At 39.5% G+C, this 18,909-nt stretch overlaps 1 protein-coding gene across 4 annotated transcripts in view; it reads left to right on the top strand.

Moving 5' to 3' along the window:
• The window catches only part of UBE3D (ubiquitin protein ligase E3D), a 113,130-nt gene that overhangs the window by 17,041 nt on the left and 77,180 nt on the right, over positions 1–18,909 (top strand). For 3 of the 4 annotated variants that reach the window (XR_007355917.2, XM_048845145.2, XM_048845146.2), the window contains exons 6-8: positions 4,357–4,426; positions 5,443–5,551; positions 13,176–13,345. Coding sequence is in view for 3 of the 4 variants with exons in the window: in XM_048845145.2 (XP_048701102.1) it covers positions 4,357–4,426; positions 5,443–5,551; positions 13,176–13,345 (349 nt within the window). In the remaining variant the exon portion in view is untranslated. Of the gene's footprint in view, positions 1–4,356; positions 4,427–5,442; positions 5,552–13,175; positions 13,346–14,099; positions 14,751–18,909 lie in introns of those variants that run through there. The other variant, XM_075126547.1, reaches the window with a different exon arrangement.

Genomic DNA, 18,909 nt, shown 5'->3' with positions numbered 1-18,909 from the left:
AATTTGTTAGTCACCTTAATTGATCAATCTACAAGAAATGAACATTGAAGTACTGTGGTGTTTGATCTTAGTGTATTTAAAAATATAGACTAAATGTTCAAGTTAATAGTCTTGTAGACAATATTTTAATGTACAGAGGAGTAATTTATATGCATGCTTGAAAAACATATTGTAAAATAGGAGTACATAATGTGTGTGTCCAGACTCTGTTAATACTGGTATGTATATCTATAGATCTGTAATTTTATTGCCTGGGAGTGGTATGAATTATTTATTTATATTACATTATATTTTATAAAGAATACAAAATGTGCAAGATGCTGTACAGATCTATAGGAAGATAAGGTCCCTCAGTCCCAAAGAGCTTAAAAATCTATACAGACAAAGACAGATAAAAGGGTGGGAGAAAAGGACTTGTCATATAAACAGTGTGGTCAGGGTGAAGGCTGTCAGTTCCATTAAATAATTATAAATGTTCATTTTTATAGATAGATAGGCGTTACCTAGACATAGTTAGTTCTGATTTTTGTTACGTTAACTGCCGCTGTTTTTGTTACTTTGGTTTTTAATCCTTACCTGTTGTTTCTTTTTTAATTTTAAATTTTTCCTATTTTCAGTATATTAATTAAACCTTTACACTGCTGCACTCTATGGAGTGAGGGCATAACTGCCCACTGGACACTTTTAGTGCAGGGGCACTAGTTTTAACTAGAAGTTTAAACTAGTGCAATCTACACGCTCTCTTATACCTTGTAAAATATGTTTGTCCTAAGTGCTTGGCAGCTTTAATTGCTCTCTGAGTCTTCTGTTTTAGTTCAATCAAATTTCTCTCACCACTAGTAAAAATCCGGTGGCTACCACCTGGGGTAAATGTAAAATAAAACTTTCCTCTGCTTTCAGTTTTTGTGCCTGACATTTACTTTAAAATTTTACTTTCTAAATTGTTGGGCCGATCTCCTGGTGTCCTGGGGAGTGTTTGGCAGAGTGGTTATTTATTATTTTCACTAAGCTTTTTGTTTCCTACAACGGGACTGACAAATGTAAAAAGGAAAGAAATGTCAGTGCTGCACTAAATGTAGAATAAGTAGGCTCTGTATTTGAGACCTGTCTATGCTAAATGTGCTACTGCATCACACTGGTTCTGTGATGAGGCTCTGTTTTAGGTCATACGGTCATTTGATTGGCACCCATGACAATATGGATAACAACATTGGTTAAAAACTGTTTTAAGTCTCAGTCAATTGGATTGCAAATCCCAGTCAACACTGAAAGAAAGACTAGAATGTGGTTTAATTAGAAATGTGGTTTAACTAGGCCACAACTTTTATTAAGTAACACATCTGGGAACTATTTGGCAATAACTATTTGGCCAGTGGAGATCATCCATCCATGTAATCCTGGTGAAGAGCTGCTTCAGCACCCTCTCTCCTTCATTCCACCTCCTAGAGGACTACCGTCAGCCCTTCACCCTGTTAGTCCCAGCACAATTGCTTGGACCCCACAGCTACCGACACCTCCCCCCCCAGTACAAGAGTTAAAGGGTTGGGGAAGAGGTGGTTGTCTCCTCACTGTGCAAGACATTGGAAGCCCCAGCCCTGTTACCCACCTTCTTTAGGAGATACCTTCTAATCTGCTTCCAGTTCTGGTTCATCAGGGAGCCAGACATCCTATTGACTGAGTACCTGTAGTGGACACCTGCCAAGTTGTGACAAAATGAATTTTACAACCTCACTTACCTTCTAGATCCTGGGGCTTCTAAGAGGAAGATGAAAAAACCCACATTGCGCAGGCCAGTCTGACAGTGAGAGAAAATTCCTTCCCTGCCCCAAAAAGGTGACTAGCATGATGCCCAGATCAAGGCCCAACACCTGGTCCTGCTCTAATCCTGGGTCAGGGAAGGGGAAGCTTTTCTTCTTAGAGCAGAATGGTGCCCCAGAGCAAGGGCAAGGGTTTATAAGTGCTTCCCAGGTGTGTGCAGGAGCCGATAGGCTTATGTCGAATCCTTCTGTCTAATCAGTCAGCAACCATGCCCTTCTTAAGCCCACAAGGAGGCTGAGTGCTCACTGCTGGCCCAGAGAAAGCCTCCCCATCTCTGAGGCCGCAGTCGGGGGGAATGCAGGGAACAGAGCCATAAATAAGTATTGTTTGTTGTTCATAGTGCCAGGAGCCTGGTAGCGAACCGGGTCCCCACTGTGTTAGGAGCTGTACAAACACAGAACAAATGATGGTCCATACCCCAAAGAACTTCAGTCTGAGACAAGAGACAACAGACGCAGACCAACAGAGGCTCTGGCCCTGTTTCTGCTGCAGAAAAGGGCTAGCTATGATCTGAAGAGCCTGCACAGGAATTTCTAACCAAACTAGTGCATCATGGAGTGCTGCTGCTCTGGCACTTCTTGTGCTTCAGTGCATGGGGAAATGATTGGGAGGGGCTCATCTAATATATATGCCAAAAATCCCAGACTTTGCCCTTTACCTTTTCTATGAAAAAATCACTTGGTGGCGAGAAAATAAAGTGACTTCCTTAGATCAGCTTACATAATTCTCAGACCTGAAATCGTTTGAACAAATAGCACAACCATACAAATTCCAAAAATCTGATTTTAGAAATATGAATTTTTATCTCTCTTTACTACTGTCTCCACACCAGCTGCCTGAGCAGACATACAGCTACCAGTGTCTAACTTTCAAGATACACTGCATAGGCTCAGGTGGTCAGACCTACAGTGCTAATTGCTAAACACTAAGCAGTGCTGAAAGATGCTGAAATAAACAAGTCATGCACTACTTCTACATCTCTGTATTCGCCAACAACATGAACTTTTTCAGCCGCAATTTCTGCTAAAAAGGATATGAGCAAATGATTCACCAGGCACGCGCACACTCGTTCTGGGACTGCCTGTATACCTGAATAGTCTAGTCCCACAAGCATAAAAGCTTACATGGAACTTTTGACGTACACTTTGGTATAAGCAAAAGGTTCTAAGGGACTCTCCTCAAACCTTCATAACAAATAACGATGCTAATTCAGACTATTAATAGCCACAAGGAAGTGTATTACCAGATTAATTCTAATGAAAGAGAATCCCAAAATTGTGATTTGTTGCTCCAGACAATAGAAGAAACACGCTTCTGCTCAAATCCCAATGTCCTAAGACCAGAGAGAAGTCTTTAGGTTTTAGTCCCTAGCATTCAAAGACAAACAAAGGCACTGAACTGGGACACTGATACTCATGCAGAATAACTCTGCTCCGGATATTCATGCATCTACCTGCAAGAAACCCCAGATTTGCAATATCTGCTCACAGATTTATAGCAATGCTACAGTTTGTGTACTTGTTTTTGTACTGGGAACTAGCCATATTGTACTAGCTGCTTGTGTACAAAAGTGTATATGATGCAACTGTGGGGAGAAAAAGGTTTTTCTATCTCCCCATTTAAAACATTATATTATCTTTGTTTATGTTTATGGAATTAGGTACTTAATAAATACACTTATCTAGCAACCTATAAATAGCTTGTAAAATACAATCTGTGTTTATATTATAAATAAAATATTTTTTCTTTTATACCTACAAAAATATTTTAAAAGAAAAAGATGACCTCGATGGAAGCAGCTATGTCTGTAAAGCTGAAGCAATTCCTCTTCTGACTTTTTTTAAATGTCTGCACTTTAGGTGTGGGTCCTGTATGTATCAATACAGAAAGGGCCAGTGTCCTGAGGTAGCCTAACTTTGTTATAGAGAAGTATTGTTTCCACTCTTTTTGAAGAAAGAAGAGAATTAGTCCCCTGAGTTTACTCTTGTTAGAGCCCTGTGTGTGTTGTTCACTGGGAAATCATTGGCTGGTAGAGTATACTGAAGTACTGACATAAGTTGAACTGATTTCAGTCCGTTAAGTGTTTTTCATTTCTTGTTCAGGGTTGGCGCAGAAATAATAAATAATGGACAAGAGTTTTTAATTGGTATCAGCAAACATATAAATACATTACATGTTTTTAAAATGATCACTACAGGGGTTTTGGCTCCTGCCTACTCTGGATTTATATGGGGTATAGGGGGAAATGGTTGTTCTGCTTGATGTGAAGTAGGGAATGATACAGATGGCAAAATATTGATCTTGTGATTAGCTCCAAAAAGAGCTAAAGAGATATTTCCTTCTGGCCATGTCTGATTTCTTTACCAGTTACCCAGCTTCTCCTCTTACATGTCAAAATAAGAATTTGGACATCTCTTCCACCGTTTAATTGGATGCTGATCTACAATTTAGTGAATGTGGTGATGCAGTATATTACTGTAGAAAATAAATGTACTGGTTCATTGAGTTTTAAAAAATTTCCTTTTGTCTGATTTTTAGGGACTACAAAATATTACATCACTGAGATGATTATTCAGCCATCTGGAAAACATTTTGACATGATACCAAGGTATAAAAATCAGATAATGTATTCAGTTTGGTTATTGGAACAATGTTGTTGAGTGGTAAAGCTTAAACTTTTTGGATAGTTACTTTTTTGGTATTTAATTAAATATTATGCACTATTAAAATAGCAAAGTTAGGAAATGCAAAAGCACTCTTAACTCAGCCATATACTATACCTGCTGTATCTTGTGAACTCTTTTCTAATTAAAGGCATAGCTTTATATATTACTGTTTGTGGTAAACTGTATACCATAAAGTACAGATGGCATTACAGAAAGCCAAAATAACTTTGTAGTTGGAACCTTAACCTTTTTTACATTGTTTGACTTTCGGTGACTAAATATGCAAACTTCGTTACTTTGCTAAATTTATGCTATGCTTTCATATAATTGCTAATTACAAGGTGGTATCTGACAATCTAAATCACACTTTTTCTGTCCTGTCTGTGTAACCTTTAATTTCAGCTAATACTTGTACTTTCCATTTTTTTTTATTTTTATTTTCAGACAATCCAGTTTATGTTGAGGTTACCATAAAATATAGTCTGCTGTGAAGAGAGTTACTGTTCCATTCTGCAAACTCAAAGATATTTCAAATATGTACATCATTATTCACTTGTATGTTGTATGTACACATAGTGCATAAAGTGCAGTATTTATGCCTTTATCTGCAGCATTTGGCATTGGACTGTGTCAGATACAGGACATTTGACCATATGGATCATTAGTCTACTCAAGTATGGCAATTTTTATTATGCAGAAAAGGGAAAATACTCCAATTCTTGTTACGGGAAGATAGGAAAGATGGAGGTGAAGAGAGAGAAGCTCTATCTCCGTACAGTAATGACTTAAGTCTAGGGGCATTATTTCCATGCCACACTGTAGTGGAATTGACAGCATGGAGAAACCTATATGCTATATGTTTAAAGTTTGCTAGGGGCTCACTGGGTATCAATGGCTAGTTTTGTAAAATATAGTTACTATGAAAACATTCTGTGAAGACTGATTTATTTTAAAACAGGTCTCAGTTTGTACAGAGCATTATAGCTCAGTGTCTCGTGGATCTGTCCTCTGCCAGAAGCACATTTAGATTCAGAATACAAGGACATGATGGAAAAGTCTACATCTTGGTATGGCATTTTCTTATAATTGTATAGAAATATATTCATGAGCGTGAACTCCTGACATTTATTCATTGGTTATTATGTGCTTACTTATGTGTGTAAGGGAAATGAGAAAAAGGAGTTGATCGTTCAAATGTATCAGTTGTGCCTGTCTGCCTGCCTGCCTTTGACTCTCCTTTGTTTTTTCTTTTTAGTTTAGTTTTTAGTTTGCAATGGAAGTTAAGAACCCACTTGAATTTTTTAGACTAAAAGCTCACTGAAGTCTCAAGCAGTTAGTCCAAAGTACTGTACACAGCTATGCTGTTTACATAGAAGTATGTAGTCTTGTCTGTTTACAATATTTCTATGACTGAGGAAATTAAAAAAATATTCTGGAGCCTTATATCTGATACACTTGGGCTGCACCCCTCTTCCTGGAAACGTTGGAAATAGCTCAGACTTGTCCAGGGACCTCTGGGATGTGGGCACATCCCTTCTGTCCTCATCCCAATTAATCCTGTTTCTGGTAGATCAAACAGAGTAGCAGTTCAGTGTTCTGCCTTATCCTCTGCCATCCTATCTTTTAACTCTTAACTTCAACGAGCACTGCCAGAATCATTTCCCTCCATTTCTTTTCCCCAGAGGGGCCCAAAATTTATGGAGCTGTGACCCCGAACAGAACCAGCTGCTGACCATCTTGTCTCCACTCACCCTATCCTCGTTGTGGTGCAGCATGCCACACTAATAGAAGACAGAAAGCCTGGAGGTGCTCCCATTATGAGGAGGCCCTCTTAAAAGCCACAGGTGGGGAGGTCTGCCGCAGCTGTTCAGTCAGTGGACTCTTCGCTTCTCAGGGAAATAGGTAGTGCTTTGGGATCTCTGTATCCTCCAATGCTAATCAAGACTTCTCTGGTGACACCTTTACAAGAGCTGTTCAGTTCTCTTCAACACTTGGGACGCAACTTGGGCCAAACCAACTTCACCAATGGGGGATTCTCCAGGGCTGAGCTCAAAAATTGCCCTAAAACCACTTAAAAAGGCAGAAAGCCTAGGGTACTCTCCCATGTCTTTAAATAGCTGATGGTGCATTGTCAAGAAGTATGGCAATCTTTCTTTTACCCCCTTTTTCAGAAAGAGAGGATCTGGGCTCTCTCAATGATGCATTCTTGTATTTCAGAAATGTTTGCATAATAGAGGACGAGGAACTCAACTCCTTGTCCCTGCTGATTTTGTGCTAGCCTTGTGGAATGTGTAGATCATAGATTACAGAAGGGGTAGTTGGGATTGTCTAGTCTGACCTCCTGAATGATGCAGGCCATAGAACTTACCCAAAATTATTCCTAGAGCAGATCTTTTAGAAAAACATTCAATCTTGATTTTAAAATGGTTACTGATGGAGAATCCACCACGATTGTTGGTATATTGTTCCAATGGTTAATTACTCTCACTGTTAAAAATTCACACCTTATTTCCAGTCTGAATTTGTCTAGCTTCAACTTCCAGACATGGGATCTTATTATACCTTTCTCTGCTAGATTGAAGAGCCCATTATTAAATATTTGTTCCCATATAAATACTTGTACACTGAATCAAGTCCTTCTGGTATGATCAGGCTAACCAGGCATATCTTCATTACCAACTTTAATTTGTCATATTACTGGAGATCTAAGTTTTTTGGACTCATGACATTGTATCCTCATCCAAACAGGTTCTGTTCTGCTTCTTTCTCCTTCCCTACTAATTTTTCGCTTCTTGCTCACTGTGTACCAAATATCTTGGATTGTGGATAAGATGAGGATCCAAAGGATACTTGTTTACCTAATTGTCTTTCTACGACCAGCCTCTTTTTCTACCACACCCAACCAAGGTCCATTTACCTAATTAACACAACTGAATAAGACGTTGCTATTCCGAATTTACATTTATTGAGCAATAAGAATTAAATGTTTCAGTATAGTTTTGTAAGCATTCCTCTCATGCAAGATTCATAGTCAGACTTTGGAGCCTTGTGGAGAAGTCTGAACTGTCTCTAGTATTTTCAGGAAGGAGCCAGTGCCTCAAACTGGGGAAGAGTTCAGTGCTAGACAAGAAATCACTGGGTAACAATATTTTCCCCATTAATTGGCACAATTACTTTTAAATGCAGAAACCTTTTTTTATTTAAAAAAAAGCATTTGTTTTTAGGAAGAGTACCATAGATATGCCACACAGCTGTCTACACCAAGAAAATGTTGAACATTTAAGGTTTTGGCTCAACTTCAAGTGCTCAGTTTTGCGGGGGGTGGGTGGGCTTTAATCACTAGGAAAGGTCCAGCAGATTTTTTTGCAATTTCTTTGTACAAAAGAATTTTGTGTACAAAAGGCTATTTGTACAGTGTCAGTATGCATGCTGCATTGCAAAGTGGTTACAAATAAAAACAAATTGCCAATTAACAGCATTACAGGCGTTAACAAAGACAGATTCTAAGTAAGCATAATACGCTGGCTCAGCAAGGTTTGATTTTAAAGCAGTGATAGTGGAGCCCCCCAAGCATTTAAAGTTTCACTGTCTTGGACTGAATTGGCAAATAAATATCGCACACGAGTAAAGGTTATGAATACATTTTGGGATAACAAAACCCTAAATGGTCAGATACATACATAAGACTTCAAAGTCCAGATCTCAGGTTCGGAGCTGTATTGGTGAATTTGCTGGCTGGAAAGTCCCTCTGGAACACATCCACAGCTTGGATGGGCCATTCAGTTCTTTGTTCAAAGCTTCAGTCTGTAGAAAAGTTACTCCAGAGGTAGGAAGCAGGATTGAAAACAAAATGGAGAAGATGCAGCTGCCTTTTTATATCCTTTGCTATGTGGCTTGGACGTCCTTTGTCCCAAACACAAACGTACAGCACATGGGTATGGAAAAGCAGAGCCCCCTGTCCACCGGAATGTCCCTACATGTCCTGCTGACTCATAGGTGTAACCTCTGCCTTCTCTCAATGGGTTCATTGTTTTTGTGATTGCCTTTGATAAGCGATCAGGCAGGCTGGATAGTGCTGATGCCAATCTATGGGGGGGAGCAGGTGTTACCCGGAAGCACAGCACAAATTTGAAATGCAAATATACCATACATATTTATTACTCTATACAAGGATGATACTTACATATAAACGTGATTATCATATTTAACGAATTATAACTTTTCCACTGAAACCTTCCATGGCATATCTGTAGGGCCGTACTAAATTCGCGGCTGTGAAAAAAGCGTCACAGACTGTGAAAGCTGGTCTTTTGTGTGCTTTTACCCTATACTATACAGATTTCATGGGGGAGACCGGTGTTTTTCAAATTGGGGGTCCTGACCCAATAGGGAGTTTGGGGGAGGGGGTCGCTGTATTGCTGCCCTTACTTCTGTGCTGCCTTCAGAGCTAGGCAGCTGAAGAGCGGCGGCTGTTGGTCAGATGCCCAGCTCTGAAGGCAGTGCCCCTCCAGCACCAGCACAGAAGTAAGGGTAGCAGTACTACAATCCCCATTACAATAGCCTTGCGGACCCCCCCTCCCCCCCCCGCCAACTCCTTTTTGGGTCAAGATCCCTACAATTACAACACCATGACATATCAGATTTAAATAGCTGAAATGATAAAATTTGCAATTTTTAAAATCCCAAGACCATGAAATTGACCAAAATGGACTGTGAATTTGGTAGGGCCCTACATATGTGGTAAGACTTATTACAATTTTATAAAAAGAAAAGGAGTACTTGTGGCACCTTAGAGACTAACCAATTTATTTGAGCATGAGCTTTCGTGAGCTACAGCTCACTTCATCGGATTCATACCGTGGAAACTTCAGAAGATATTATATACACAGAGACCATGAAACAATACCTCCTCCCACCCCACTCTCCTGCTGGTAATAGCTTATCTAAAGTGATCATCAAGTTGGGCCATTTCCAGCACAAATCCAGGTTTTCTCACCCTCCGCCCCCCCCCCCCCCACACACACACACAAACTCACTCTCCTGCTGGTAATAGCCCATCCAAAGTGACCACTCTCTTTAAAATGTGTATGATAATCAAGGTGGGCCATTTCCAGCACAAATCCAGGTTTTCTCACCCCCCCACCCCCCTCCAAAAACCACACACACAAACTCACTCTCCTGCTGGTAATAGCTTATCCAAAGTGACCACTCTCCTCACAATGTGTATGAAAATCAAGGTGGGCCATTTCCAGCACAAATACAGGTTTTCTCACCCCCCCCACAATTTTATAATATTGGTATCCATATAATACAGTGTCTCACATATTCTATACAGCATCACACAGTCTAGGAGTCACTGCAAGTTCTTGTAACACTTCTCTTTATGTTACATATTTCTGAGGCACCTATTTCTTTCATATCTAAGTCCATCGGTCTATGTGAAATGAGTCAATCCAATTCCTACAGGATAAATGTCTTTGTTATACAAATCACGTAATTGGCTCTAATTTGCATCCTTGCTGTCATTTTGAGCAGAGTAGTGAGACTGAATGGGCATAGAAGTTGACTTACCTTACCGACCCAAATGGTGGTCCCTCTGTGTCATGCTTGTGGCACAGTAGCAGGACTGTATGTGGAAGCTAGCACTGTTTTTTCTTAGGTTTTTATTACACAACGTGTAACCGTTCTGTTAGTACAGAGTATGTTGCTTTCCAGGGCTCTCAAATTGACACTGTTGATAAGTTCTAAATTTACTTTATTTTTTAAGTATTGCTGTAGCAGTTTTTTTCTTACCAAGTGTTAAATTCAAGGAAATTTGGGAATCCAGATACTGCATGGAGAAGAGAAAAATCTATGTAGTATCCATAAAATAGCTGAAAGCTCAGATTGAAATTTACAAATATATTAGCCAGAAGTAACATGTATAAATGCTTAGTATCAGAACACTGAGACTGAATTTGGGACTGTTCATACAGGTCAACAATCAGGTCAGAAATAAAATAATTAATACTGGGGAAAAGGAAAATGCTGAAAGAAAATAAATAAGTTCAGAAACTGACAGGCTTAGAAGATGCAGAAATTTCTCACATAACCAATAGTGCCTTTCCTCCAACAGTCTCAGATTTCTGCTATATAATGCATACTCAAACATCAATACAAATCTGTTTGATCTTTGCTAACATGAGACATGGTTTGACAAAGTGGTTGTAATCTGTGGCTTCTGTCCCACAGTATTACAATGTGTAAACAGAAGCTGCCAAGATGGATCCAGATGGATCCAGCTGCCAAGTGAAACTGATTAGTAATCTCTAAAGAGGGTGCAAAAGAAACTGTGAAAGGAGTAGACATATGTTGACGGTGTATCCTCTAAGATTAGAGTGAAGGATGCTATTCGCTTTCTACTCCTGGGGTAATTCTGTGCCAAAAAATTTAAAAACCTGTGCACAATCTTTTAACATTTTGCAAAATTCTGCATATTTTATTTGTCAAAATAACACAATATAATCATGCCAGTTTCAATTATTTTGGTAATTTATTTCAAAATGCCTGTCTGCAGGAGATAGGAATTCTGTGCTTGCGCAGTGGCACAGAATTCCCCCAGGAGTAATTTTCTGAAGATTCTAGAAGGACTCTAAAAGGGGAAGGGAGAACATATGTGGTGAGTTTTGGTATTTGTGAGTAAGGGACTTCTATTATCATAGAATCATAGAACTGGAAGGGACTTCAAGAGGTCATCTAGTCCAGTCCCCTTTACTCATAGCAGGACGAATATCTAGACCATCCCTGACAGGTGTTTGTCTAACCTGCTCTTAAAATCTCCAAAGGTGGAGATTCCACAACCTGCCTAAGCAATTTATTCCAGTGCTTAACCACCTAACAGTTAGGAAGTTTTTCCTAATGTCCAGCCTAAGCAGCCCTTGCTGCAATTTAAGCCCATTGCTTCTTGTCCTATCCTCAGAGGTTAAGAAAAACAATTTTTCTCCCTCCTCCTTGTAGTAACCTTTTACGTATTTGAAAACTGTTATCATGTGTTGTCTTAGTCTTAGTCTTTTCCAGACTAAACAAACCCAGTTTTTTCAGTCTTCCCTCATAGGTCATGTTTTCTAGACCTTTAATCATTTTTGTTGCTCTTCTTTGGATTCTCTCCAATTTGTCCACATCCTTCCTAGAGCAAAACTCAGTACAATTAACTAGTGTATAACGCATGTCTCCTCTTTCCCTGTCTCCTCCTGAGACATCTTTGAGAGTGTCTCATTCCTTCTTTGCAAAAGCCTTGCTACGGTTTTCTAATACTGGGCTTCTGACAACCTGCAATAGTTGTGATCAGTTATATCAAATAGTAAGTGTTATCTGATGTGAACAAACCTGTTAGCAGGGGCTGCAATAAGTCTATCACCAAACTTAATTTAACTTGTCTTAATCTAAGGTCACCCAGGTCTCCAAAAGCAAAAGGCTAGCACGAACTAACCAATAGCAGCACTTTATTCCTACTTTTATAAGTGCACTAGATACTGTTTATAAGAGTCCAAAGATACATCAAAGTGAATGTTAAAAGCAGCTAAGAAAAGAATCCTATTAAACTTGCCTGCCAATTCAAAGAGCAGCTAGGTCTTTGGGGAAAAAGAATTGGAATTGGGACAGTACAAAGTAATACGTTTAATGAGTGACATACAAAGCAAACTGAAATAATATGCTCAAAGAGAGCGAAAAAATTCTATTAGCTCACTTGTGAAAGATAATTCGATTTTGGCAACTCATGTTTCTCTACTACCACAGCCAAGTGAATAAATGAAGAAAAGGGGAGAGACAGGAATGGTTTTGTACTGTGCCTAGCACAACAGTGCTTTATCTTGTTTGGGGCCTTGGGGTAACACAACACAAACATTCAGTGATTGGATTAATAATAATAATAATAATACAGTGAAAAGAATTGAGATTTCTCAAAACTTTCCTTTAATATAGACTTCTAGCACTTTTGTGCCAGCAATTAGTATGGAGAAACCTGATTCCCATTATCAGCTCTTTTTATTAGTTTTATTTTCCAAATAAGTGTTGGCTAGAGCCTTTGCCACTCTTGTTAATTAGGCCTGTCTCATCGTTAGTAAACTCTAATGTACTGCGCATTCCCTCTCTGTTTGTTTTAGCTCTATCCAATCTGTTTTAAATACTCTCGCTGCCTCTCATTCCTTGGCTTTTCCAGTGGGAAATCTCTCAACTGCCATCCTGTCTTCAGGACTTGACTGTTTCAGCACCATTTGCTTGACACATCACTGAAATATAAAATTAGAAAAATCATCCATTAGCTACTGGAGCAATAGTGTTTTGCTGGCTGTTTTTTTTTCTAGCAGAGGGAACATGCTACTGCCACAAAGGAAATGCAGATTCACAGTTCTGTTGCTCCTAACATGGATCACAAGAAATTCTGCATCATTTATACATCCCTTGATTTATCTCCACTGGAGCTTACACCACTTTGAACACTTAAGATTATTTAACATAACATGCTAATTCACATCCATTAAAGATTTGTTAGAATATAGTTTTAAATTGTCATGCTCTAGTAAACATCAGGCTTCATGATTTATGTGGCCTAATGTCACCTACTCATAGCAGGTCAGGTTTAAATCCGGAGTAACAGAACAAGTTCAAGCTGCTGGTGTATTCTATAAATAAACTATTGTCTATCCACAGATGTGGCTTTTAAATTCTGACACTTTATTGGTGGAATCTATGGGAAATTCAGCATCCAGCAGTGTTTTTACATTTTTTGAAGATAATTTGAGGCCTGATTCCAGGTCTTCAGGCACATGGAATGCAGTTAAAGTTCTTTATCATCCCTGCATTAAAAACAGGAATAAGGAGTAAGTATCAACTCTTCTTCTATTAAGTTCCGTTCTTTGTTTGGGTTCACAGTCCATAACAACAGTGTTTCTCTAATGAGCCTTCTAGGTACACTTTAGATCTGGGCTGGGGAACCTTTTTTCTATCGGGCTACTGGCCCACAGGAAAAATCAGTTGCTGGCCACACACAGCCCCGCAATGTGAGGGGAGGTGATGGGGCTTCCCTGAGGCTCTGGGGTGGGGCTAGAAACGAGGGGCTCAGGATATGGGAGGGGGCTCCGGGCTGGTGCAGGAGGTTGGGGTGCGGGAGGGGGTGAGGGCTCCGGCTGGGGTTGTGGGCTCTGGGGTGGGGCTGGGGATGAGGGGTTTGGAGTGCGGGAGCAGGCTCAGGGCTGGAGCAAGGGGTTGGGGAGCACGGTCTGGGAGGATGTTTGCTTGCGGCTCCAGCCCCGCCAGGGGGAGCGGCGAGGTCTGGCAGCATAGAGACTTGCTGAGGGCCGGATGAAATGAAGCAGTGGCCCGGATCTGGCCCACAAGCTGTAGCTTAACCCCTGTGTTAAGCCAATGAGAATCTGGTGACTAAATTCCTGCACCCCACTTTGAAAATGTAGGGGCCAGAATTGCATTATTAATTGAGCTACATTAGTATTACAATATAGGTAGCTAATTGTTTTGCCTTGATGAAGCATAATATGCTCTATTTTTCATGGTTCCTTTTTCATGTTAACTAATTGTACACACACAGAGCCTGATTCTCTCCCTGGCTTCCACCAGCAGAAGCTGGAAGGACCCAGGATGTGAGTTCCAAGAAATGGAAAGTCTACCTGAAGCTAGACAAACACACTGGCACAAGATGTCCACAAACTGCTGCGACATTTGGGGGCCTGGAACTAGCTAGTACAGCTCATAAAATGTGAAAAGCTGACCAGGGCAGGGGCAGGGCAAACACAACATATGTCAGTTCAGCCCATCTCTTTAGTATCCTCCACCTGTACGACTCCTGTGGTGTCCTGCCCAGAATTTAAAGCTGCTCTCCCCTGGGAAGAATGCCTGTCGGATGGCAGTGGTGATACTTCTGCCTGTCCTTACCTGGTGGCAATCCTACCCCCTCTGTGCAATTTGCACTTTGAAATTTTCATCCATCTGTTGCAGCTTCAGTGTTAACCCTTTGCGCTGAAACGATGCCTTGTTATGTGTATGGTCTGTTAAAGTCCTCTATTTTTAAGCCAAGAGATCCTCAATTCCACATGCTTTTCCTGCAATAGTTACAGTAAACAAGCACGCTGATGACCTAAATATGCATGAGCAACATATGTAAAAATATAAATGTGTAAGGATACCACTTCATATTCTTGCTAAATAGTAAATTAGGAGTAGATTATTTAGTAATGTGAAAGAGTTTTACAATTAAGTGCTTTTCAAATATCATTTTACAAGTTCTGTGTGTGTGTGTGTATGTGTATGTGTATGTATATGTGTAATTGTAACTTGCTTTGAATCTAATGGTAAGATTCTTTTTTTTTAAGTTCAAACTGAATGCTGTACACTTGGTTTTTCTTGGATATGTCCAAGTCTACTAGAGTTTTCATAAAGAAAACATTTGACTTCTGCAGGCTCTGAAGTGTCAATTATGGAAGAAAAACACTGCCAGAGTAATATTTAGTTAAGGCTGCAATCACGCTTTTAATAACATCATTTTATATTTAAGCCTGTAACGGTGGTGGATAAAGTTGCTAGAATATTTACATTCACCAATTGCTTCGGTGTTTGCACAGCTGATGGAATAGGATTTGTTGGGTAATTCGTCTTTCATCTATTGGCTCCATGATGGTAGAGCAGAAAGCATATATGAATAGTGGTTTGGGTTTGTTTTTTTCCCCCTTAAACTCTTGAGGAAAAAAAGTGGTGGATTAAATAGGTGTTATAAAACTTACCAGAATATATCATATCTTGTGATCATATTTTATAAAAGAAAAATATGAACCTCTCAAAAACTTGTGAGAATTTGTGATATATATCATGGTATTTCCACTGATTGTATAGAGACTGCATTCCCAAATATACATAAAACAATTCAAATACTGAATATTTTGAACATACTCTTCCACCTAATTCATAGAAAGAATGCTCAAATGCTGTGAGCAGTGCTTATTTGTGGAGGAGAAATTGTTTTCCTACAGAGTGATGTGATGCTAATTAAAATTATTAATGCAGAAGGTATTAGAAAATATATTGCTGTGTGTGATATAGAGGCTACTTAGTGGCCCTAAATCTCTGTTATAGTAGTCTCACGTATACTGCTGAAACTTCAAATGAGGAATACTGCTGGAATCGGTGCAATTTCTCAAAACAGAAAAAATTGTATATCAATGACTTGAAAACTTGAAGTAGTAGATATTGGATTTTCAGCAGATTTTCATTTTTTATTCTGTATCAAAGAGAAGATTTATCTCCCTTGGCTTAATGCATAGATAACAGCCATATATACTTAATCACTTGCAGTTTGGATACGTTGATATCCAAATCCTATTGTGGATTGTTTACAAAATCAAGAATGCACATCATTTAGGGATGCAGAGGCAAAGAGAAATGTCAGAATTTAGAAAAGAGGGAGGTTCTTTTCTGTCAAAGGCTCCATCACAGAACTTTATTTGAGGCCTTACTGCCAGGAGTATGTGCAAGTCTCTCTCTTTCTCTAGTGGATTGGGTATAAAGTCTATTTCCAAAGATTAATTAGCATTTATCTTTGGGGTTATTCAGAGTACATCTACACAGCCCAACAAAACAAAACACAACCTCTTGTGGCAGCAAGTCTGAGAGCCGGGGTCAACTGACTCGGGCTTGCATTGCAGAGCTAAAAATAGCAGTGTAGACATTCAGGCTGGTTCTGGAGTGCCGAAACCACTGAGGATCTCAGACCCCAGGCTCCAGCTCAAGCCCAAACATGTACACTGCTATTTGTGGCCCCACAGTGTGGACCAAAATTAGTTTTCCCTGGCTCTGAGACTTGCTGCCATAGGGCTTTTGGTTTGGTTTTGTTTTTCTGTGTTGATGTACCCTCAGATAGGCATGACTGAGAGCTTGGAAAGCACACTCTGACTCACCTGTCAGAAACATCAAGCGCAGCAAGAAGATGAGAGGGGTAACAATTTATCTAATTTATCTTCCCTATTAGAACATTTGGTTTAGTTTTTTTAAAAAAGTGTGTGTGATGCCAGCAACTATAACTAGCACAGTCCATTTATGGGTCTGGTGTCTGAAGATCTCCCTGTATTTTTTTTTTTTTTGAGCTGCTCAGTACTTAGGAATGTTACCTTTTTACTATCATTTTTCTCCTCTTAGCATGAGTTGAAATCAGAAGAACTTGGCTTATGTGAGCATGTGACTAATTGCCCTTCGGAAACCATGCAACAAAACGTATAAACCTAACTACCTTCTCAACATCTCTCCTTATTCAGATTTTCAAGGGATATTACTATGACCTTATTGCTTGTCTTTTTCTTGTGTGAAGACTTCAGATTCCCTCTGCTTTGTCATCTTTTATGCTAACTGCTCCAGTTAAAATATTTTTAACACACACAAGAAAAACATGTCTGTTGTCCTCCGTCCGTAAACAGGAATTCTAAAATACTCTTTGTTTCAGTCTCATACTTAACATCTCTCACTGGTGCAAAAGAACTGTTGCATGATGTAGACCAGGATTGTTCTCATATGCTGTAGCCCTTTTCATGTATGTGGTATCCCAGAGTGTTCTCTAGAGCAGTGAATTACACACCGGTTGTTCGACTCTGTAGTCCTGAAGCTTGGAATGTGTGGCTCAGGACTACTCTGGCTCAGCTGTTCGAATGTGGTACTGTCTGAGCCTTTTAGGGGCACTGTGACCTGTTCCTCATCCAGTCATTTTTTGCTACATCTCCCTACTTGGAGCTTCCAGGACAAGCATGAAAATTGGCTATATATAAATATGGGAAACAAACTGCAATGACTTAGCTAATGCTTTCACATCTACTGATGATAAGCACTACATAAGAGGTACTGTTATGATATTAGTACTCCCAGTCATTCAAGTGTGTCTGGAGACCTGTGGTTTTGTTCTAAGTTGACTAGTATTTTACTTGCAACTGGCAGGTTTATAATAATTTGCACTTATATAGCACTGTAAAAGCAGGTAACTGTGTCCTGGTAATTGGCTGTAGGATTTATTGTATGCAGTCGTGGTCTACTATGTACCCGGGAATCAGTCATCCCCAACTGTTTTCTTTAACGATTTGCAGATAAGATGAAGAAACTGTCCCCTGAATAAGTTGTACTCAAACTTCTTTGCATGACATTTGTTTTGTTTTTTTGCTTTTGCTTTTAAAAACAGTTTGGCACAAATGTTCTTGAAAAATAAAATGAAGAGGGGAAAAAAGAAAATCTTTTCTTTCTTTTCTACTCACGTTGCTAAAAATTAAGAATAATTGGGAATAAAATCTACAGCTTTTGTGTTTAGCAACAGTGCGCCAACTCATCTAAATTAGACATTAGTGGTTCACTTATGGTTTATTTCTTAAAATGTTGATTTGAAAGAGTATACTGCGGGAGAACTCCATGAATACAGAGATGAACAGCATTGGGACGTACGAGTTAAACAGCAGTATATTTTTATTTGCTCAGCATTGTTTTTTGGTTTCTGCTGATCTGAATAAAGTAGCCATTGAGGCCATAGTCTGAAAATAAATAATATGGAATACATAGTAGAGGGAGACTGTTGAGTGAGATTTGCTGGTTGTTGGGAGGGCTGTCTACTTAAATAAATATAATATAAAAGTGAGAAAACAGCTCACTTGCCAGTGTAGTACCTTCATAAGAGGAATTTTTTAGTTCTAACTAGACTACAGAGCCTAGAAATGTTTCTTCTCTTCTCTTCCCATTTTAGTTCTTGGGCTGTTTTTATGAGGCAATCTTGGAGCCCAATTATGATCCTATTGAAATCTGTATAGGATACTCTGCAAGAAAAGGACTGTTCTCAGTGGTAGCTGATGACAGAACAAGGAGTAATGGTCTCAAGTTGCAGTGGGGGAGGTTTAGGTTAGATATTAGGAAAAACTTTTTCACTAGGAGGGTGGTGAAACACTGGAATGCGGTACCTAGGGAGGTAGTGGAATCTCCTTCCTTAGGTATTTTTAAGGTCAGGCTTGACAAAGCCCTGGCTGGGATGATTTAGTTGGGGATTGGTCCTGCTTTGAGCAGGGGGTTGGACTAGATGACCTCCTGAGGTCCCTTCCAACCCTGATATTCTATGATTCTATGAAAAGTAACAAAATTAAAAACAAAGTACCTCTCCTCTTTCCACTACTTTGAGTGACTTTATGCTTATCCATTCACTACATGCTTTCCAGTTACCTTATACGGAAATCCTGCCTAAGCAAAAACATTTATACATGTGTGATGGGGTAATCTGCCATCAACAGCAATAGTGCCTAGTTGTCAGCCCATCCCACCACCTGTCATGGCTGTTGGAGGGTTTGAAAGATCCTATAGGAAGATAGGGATAGTGAGAGAGCAGCTTCAGGACTGAATAGTGCTTGGAGAGGGAATCCTG

Source organism: Caretta caretta, chromosome 3 (genome assembly GCF_965140235.1).
Source record: "Caretta caretta isolate rCarCar2 chromosome 3, rCarCar1.hap1, whole genome shotgun sequence".
NCBI classification, from domain to species: domain Eukaryota; kingdom Metazoa; phylum Chordata; order Testudines; family Cheloniidae; genus Caretta; species Caretta caretta.
The sequence above is the reverse complement of the archived record's forward strand: the minus strand, read 5'-3'. Positions and strand labels throughout refer to the sequence as shown.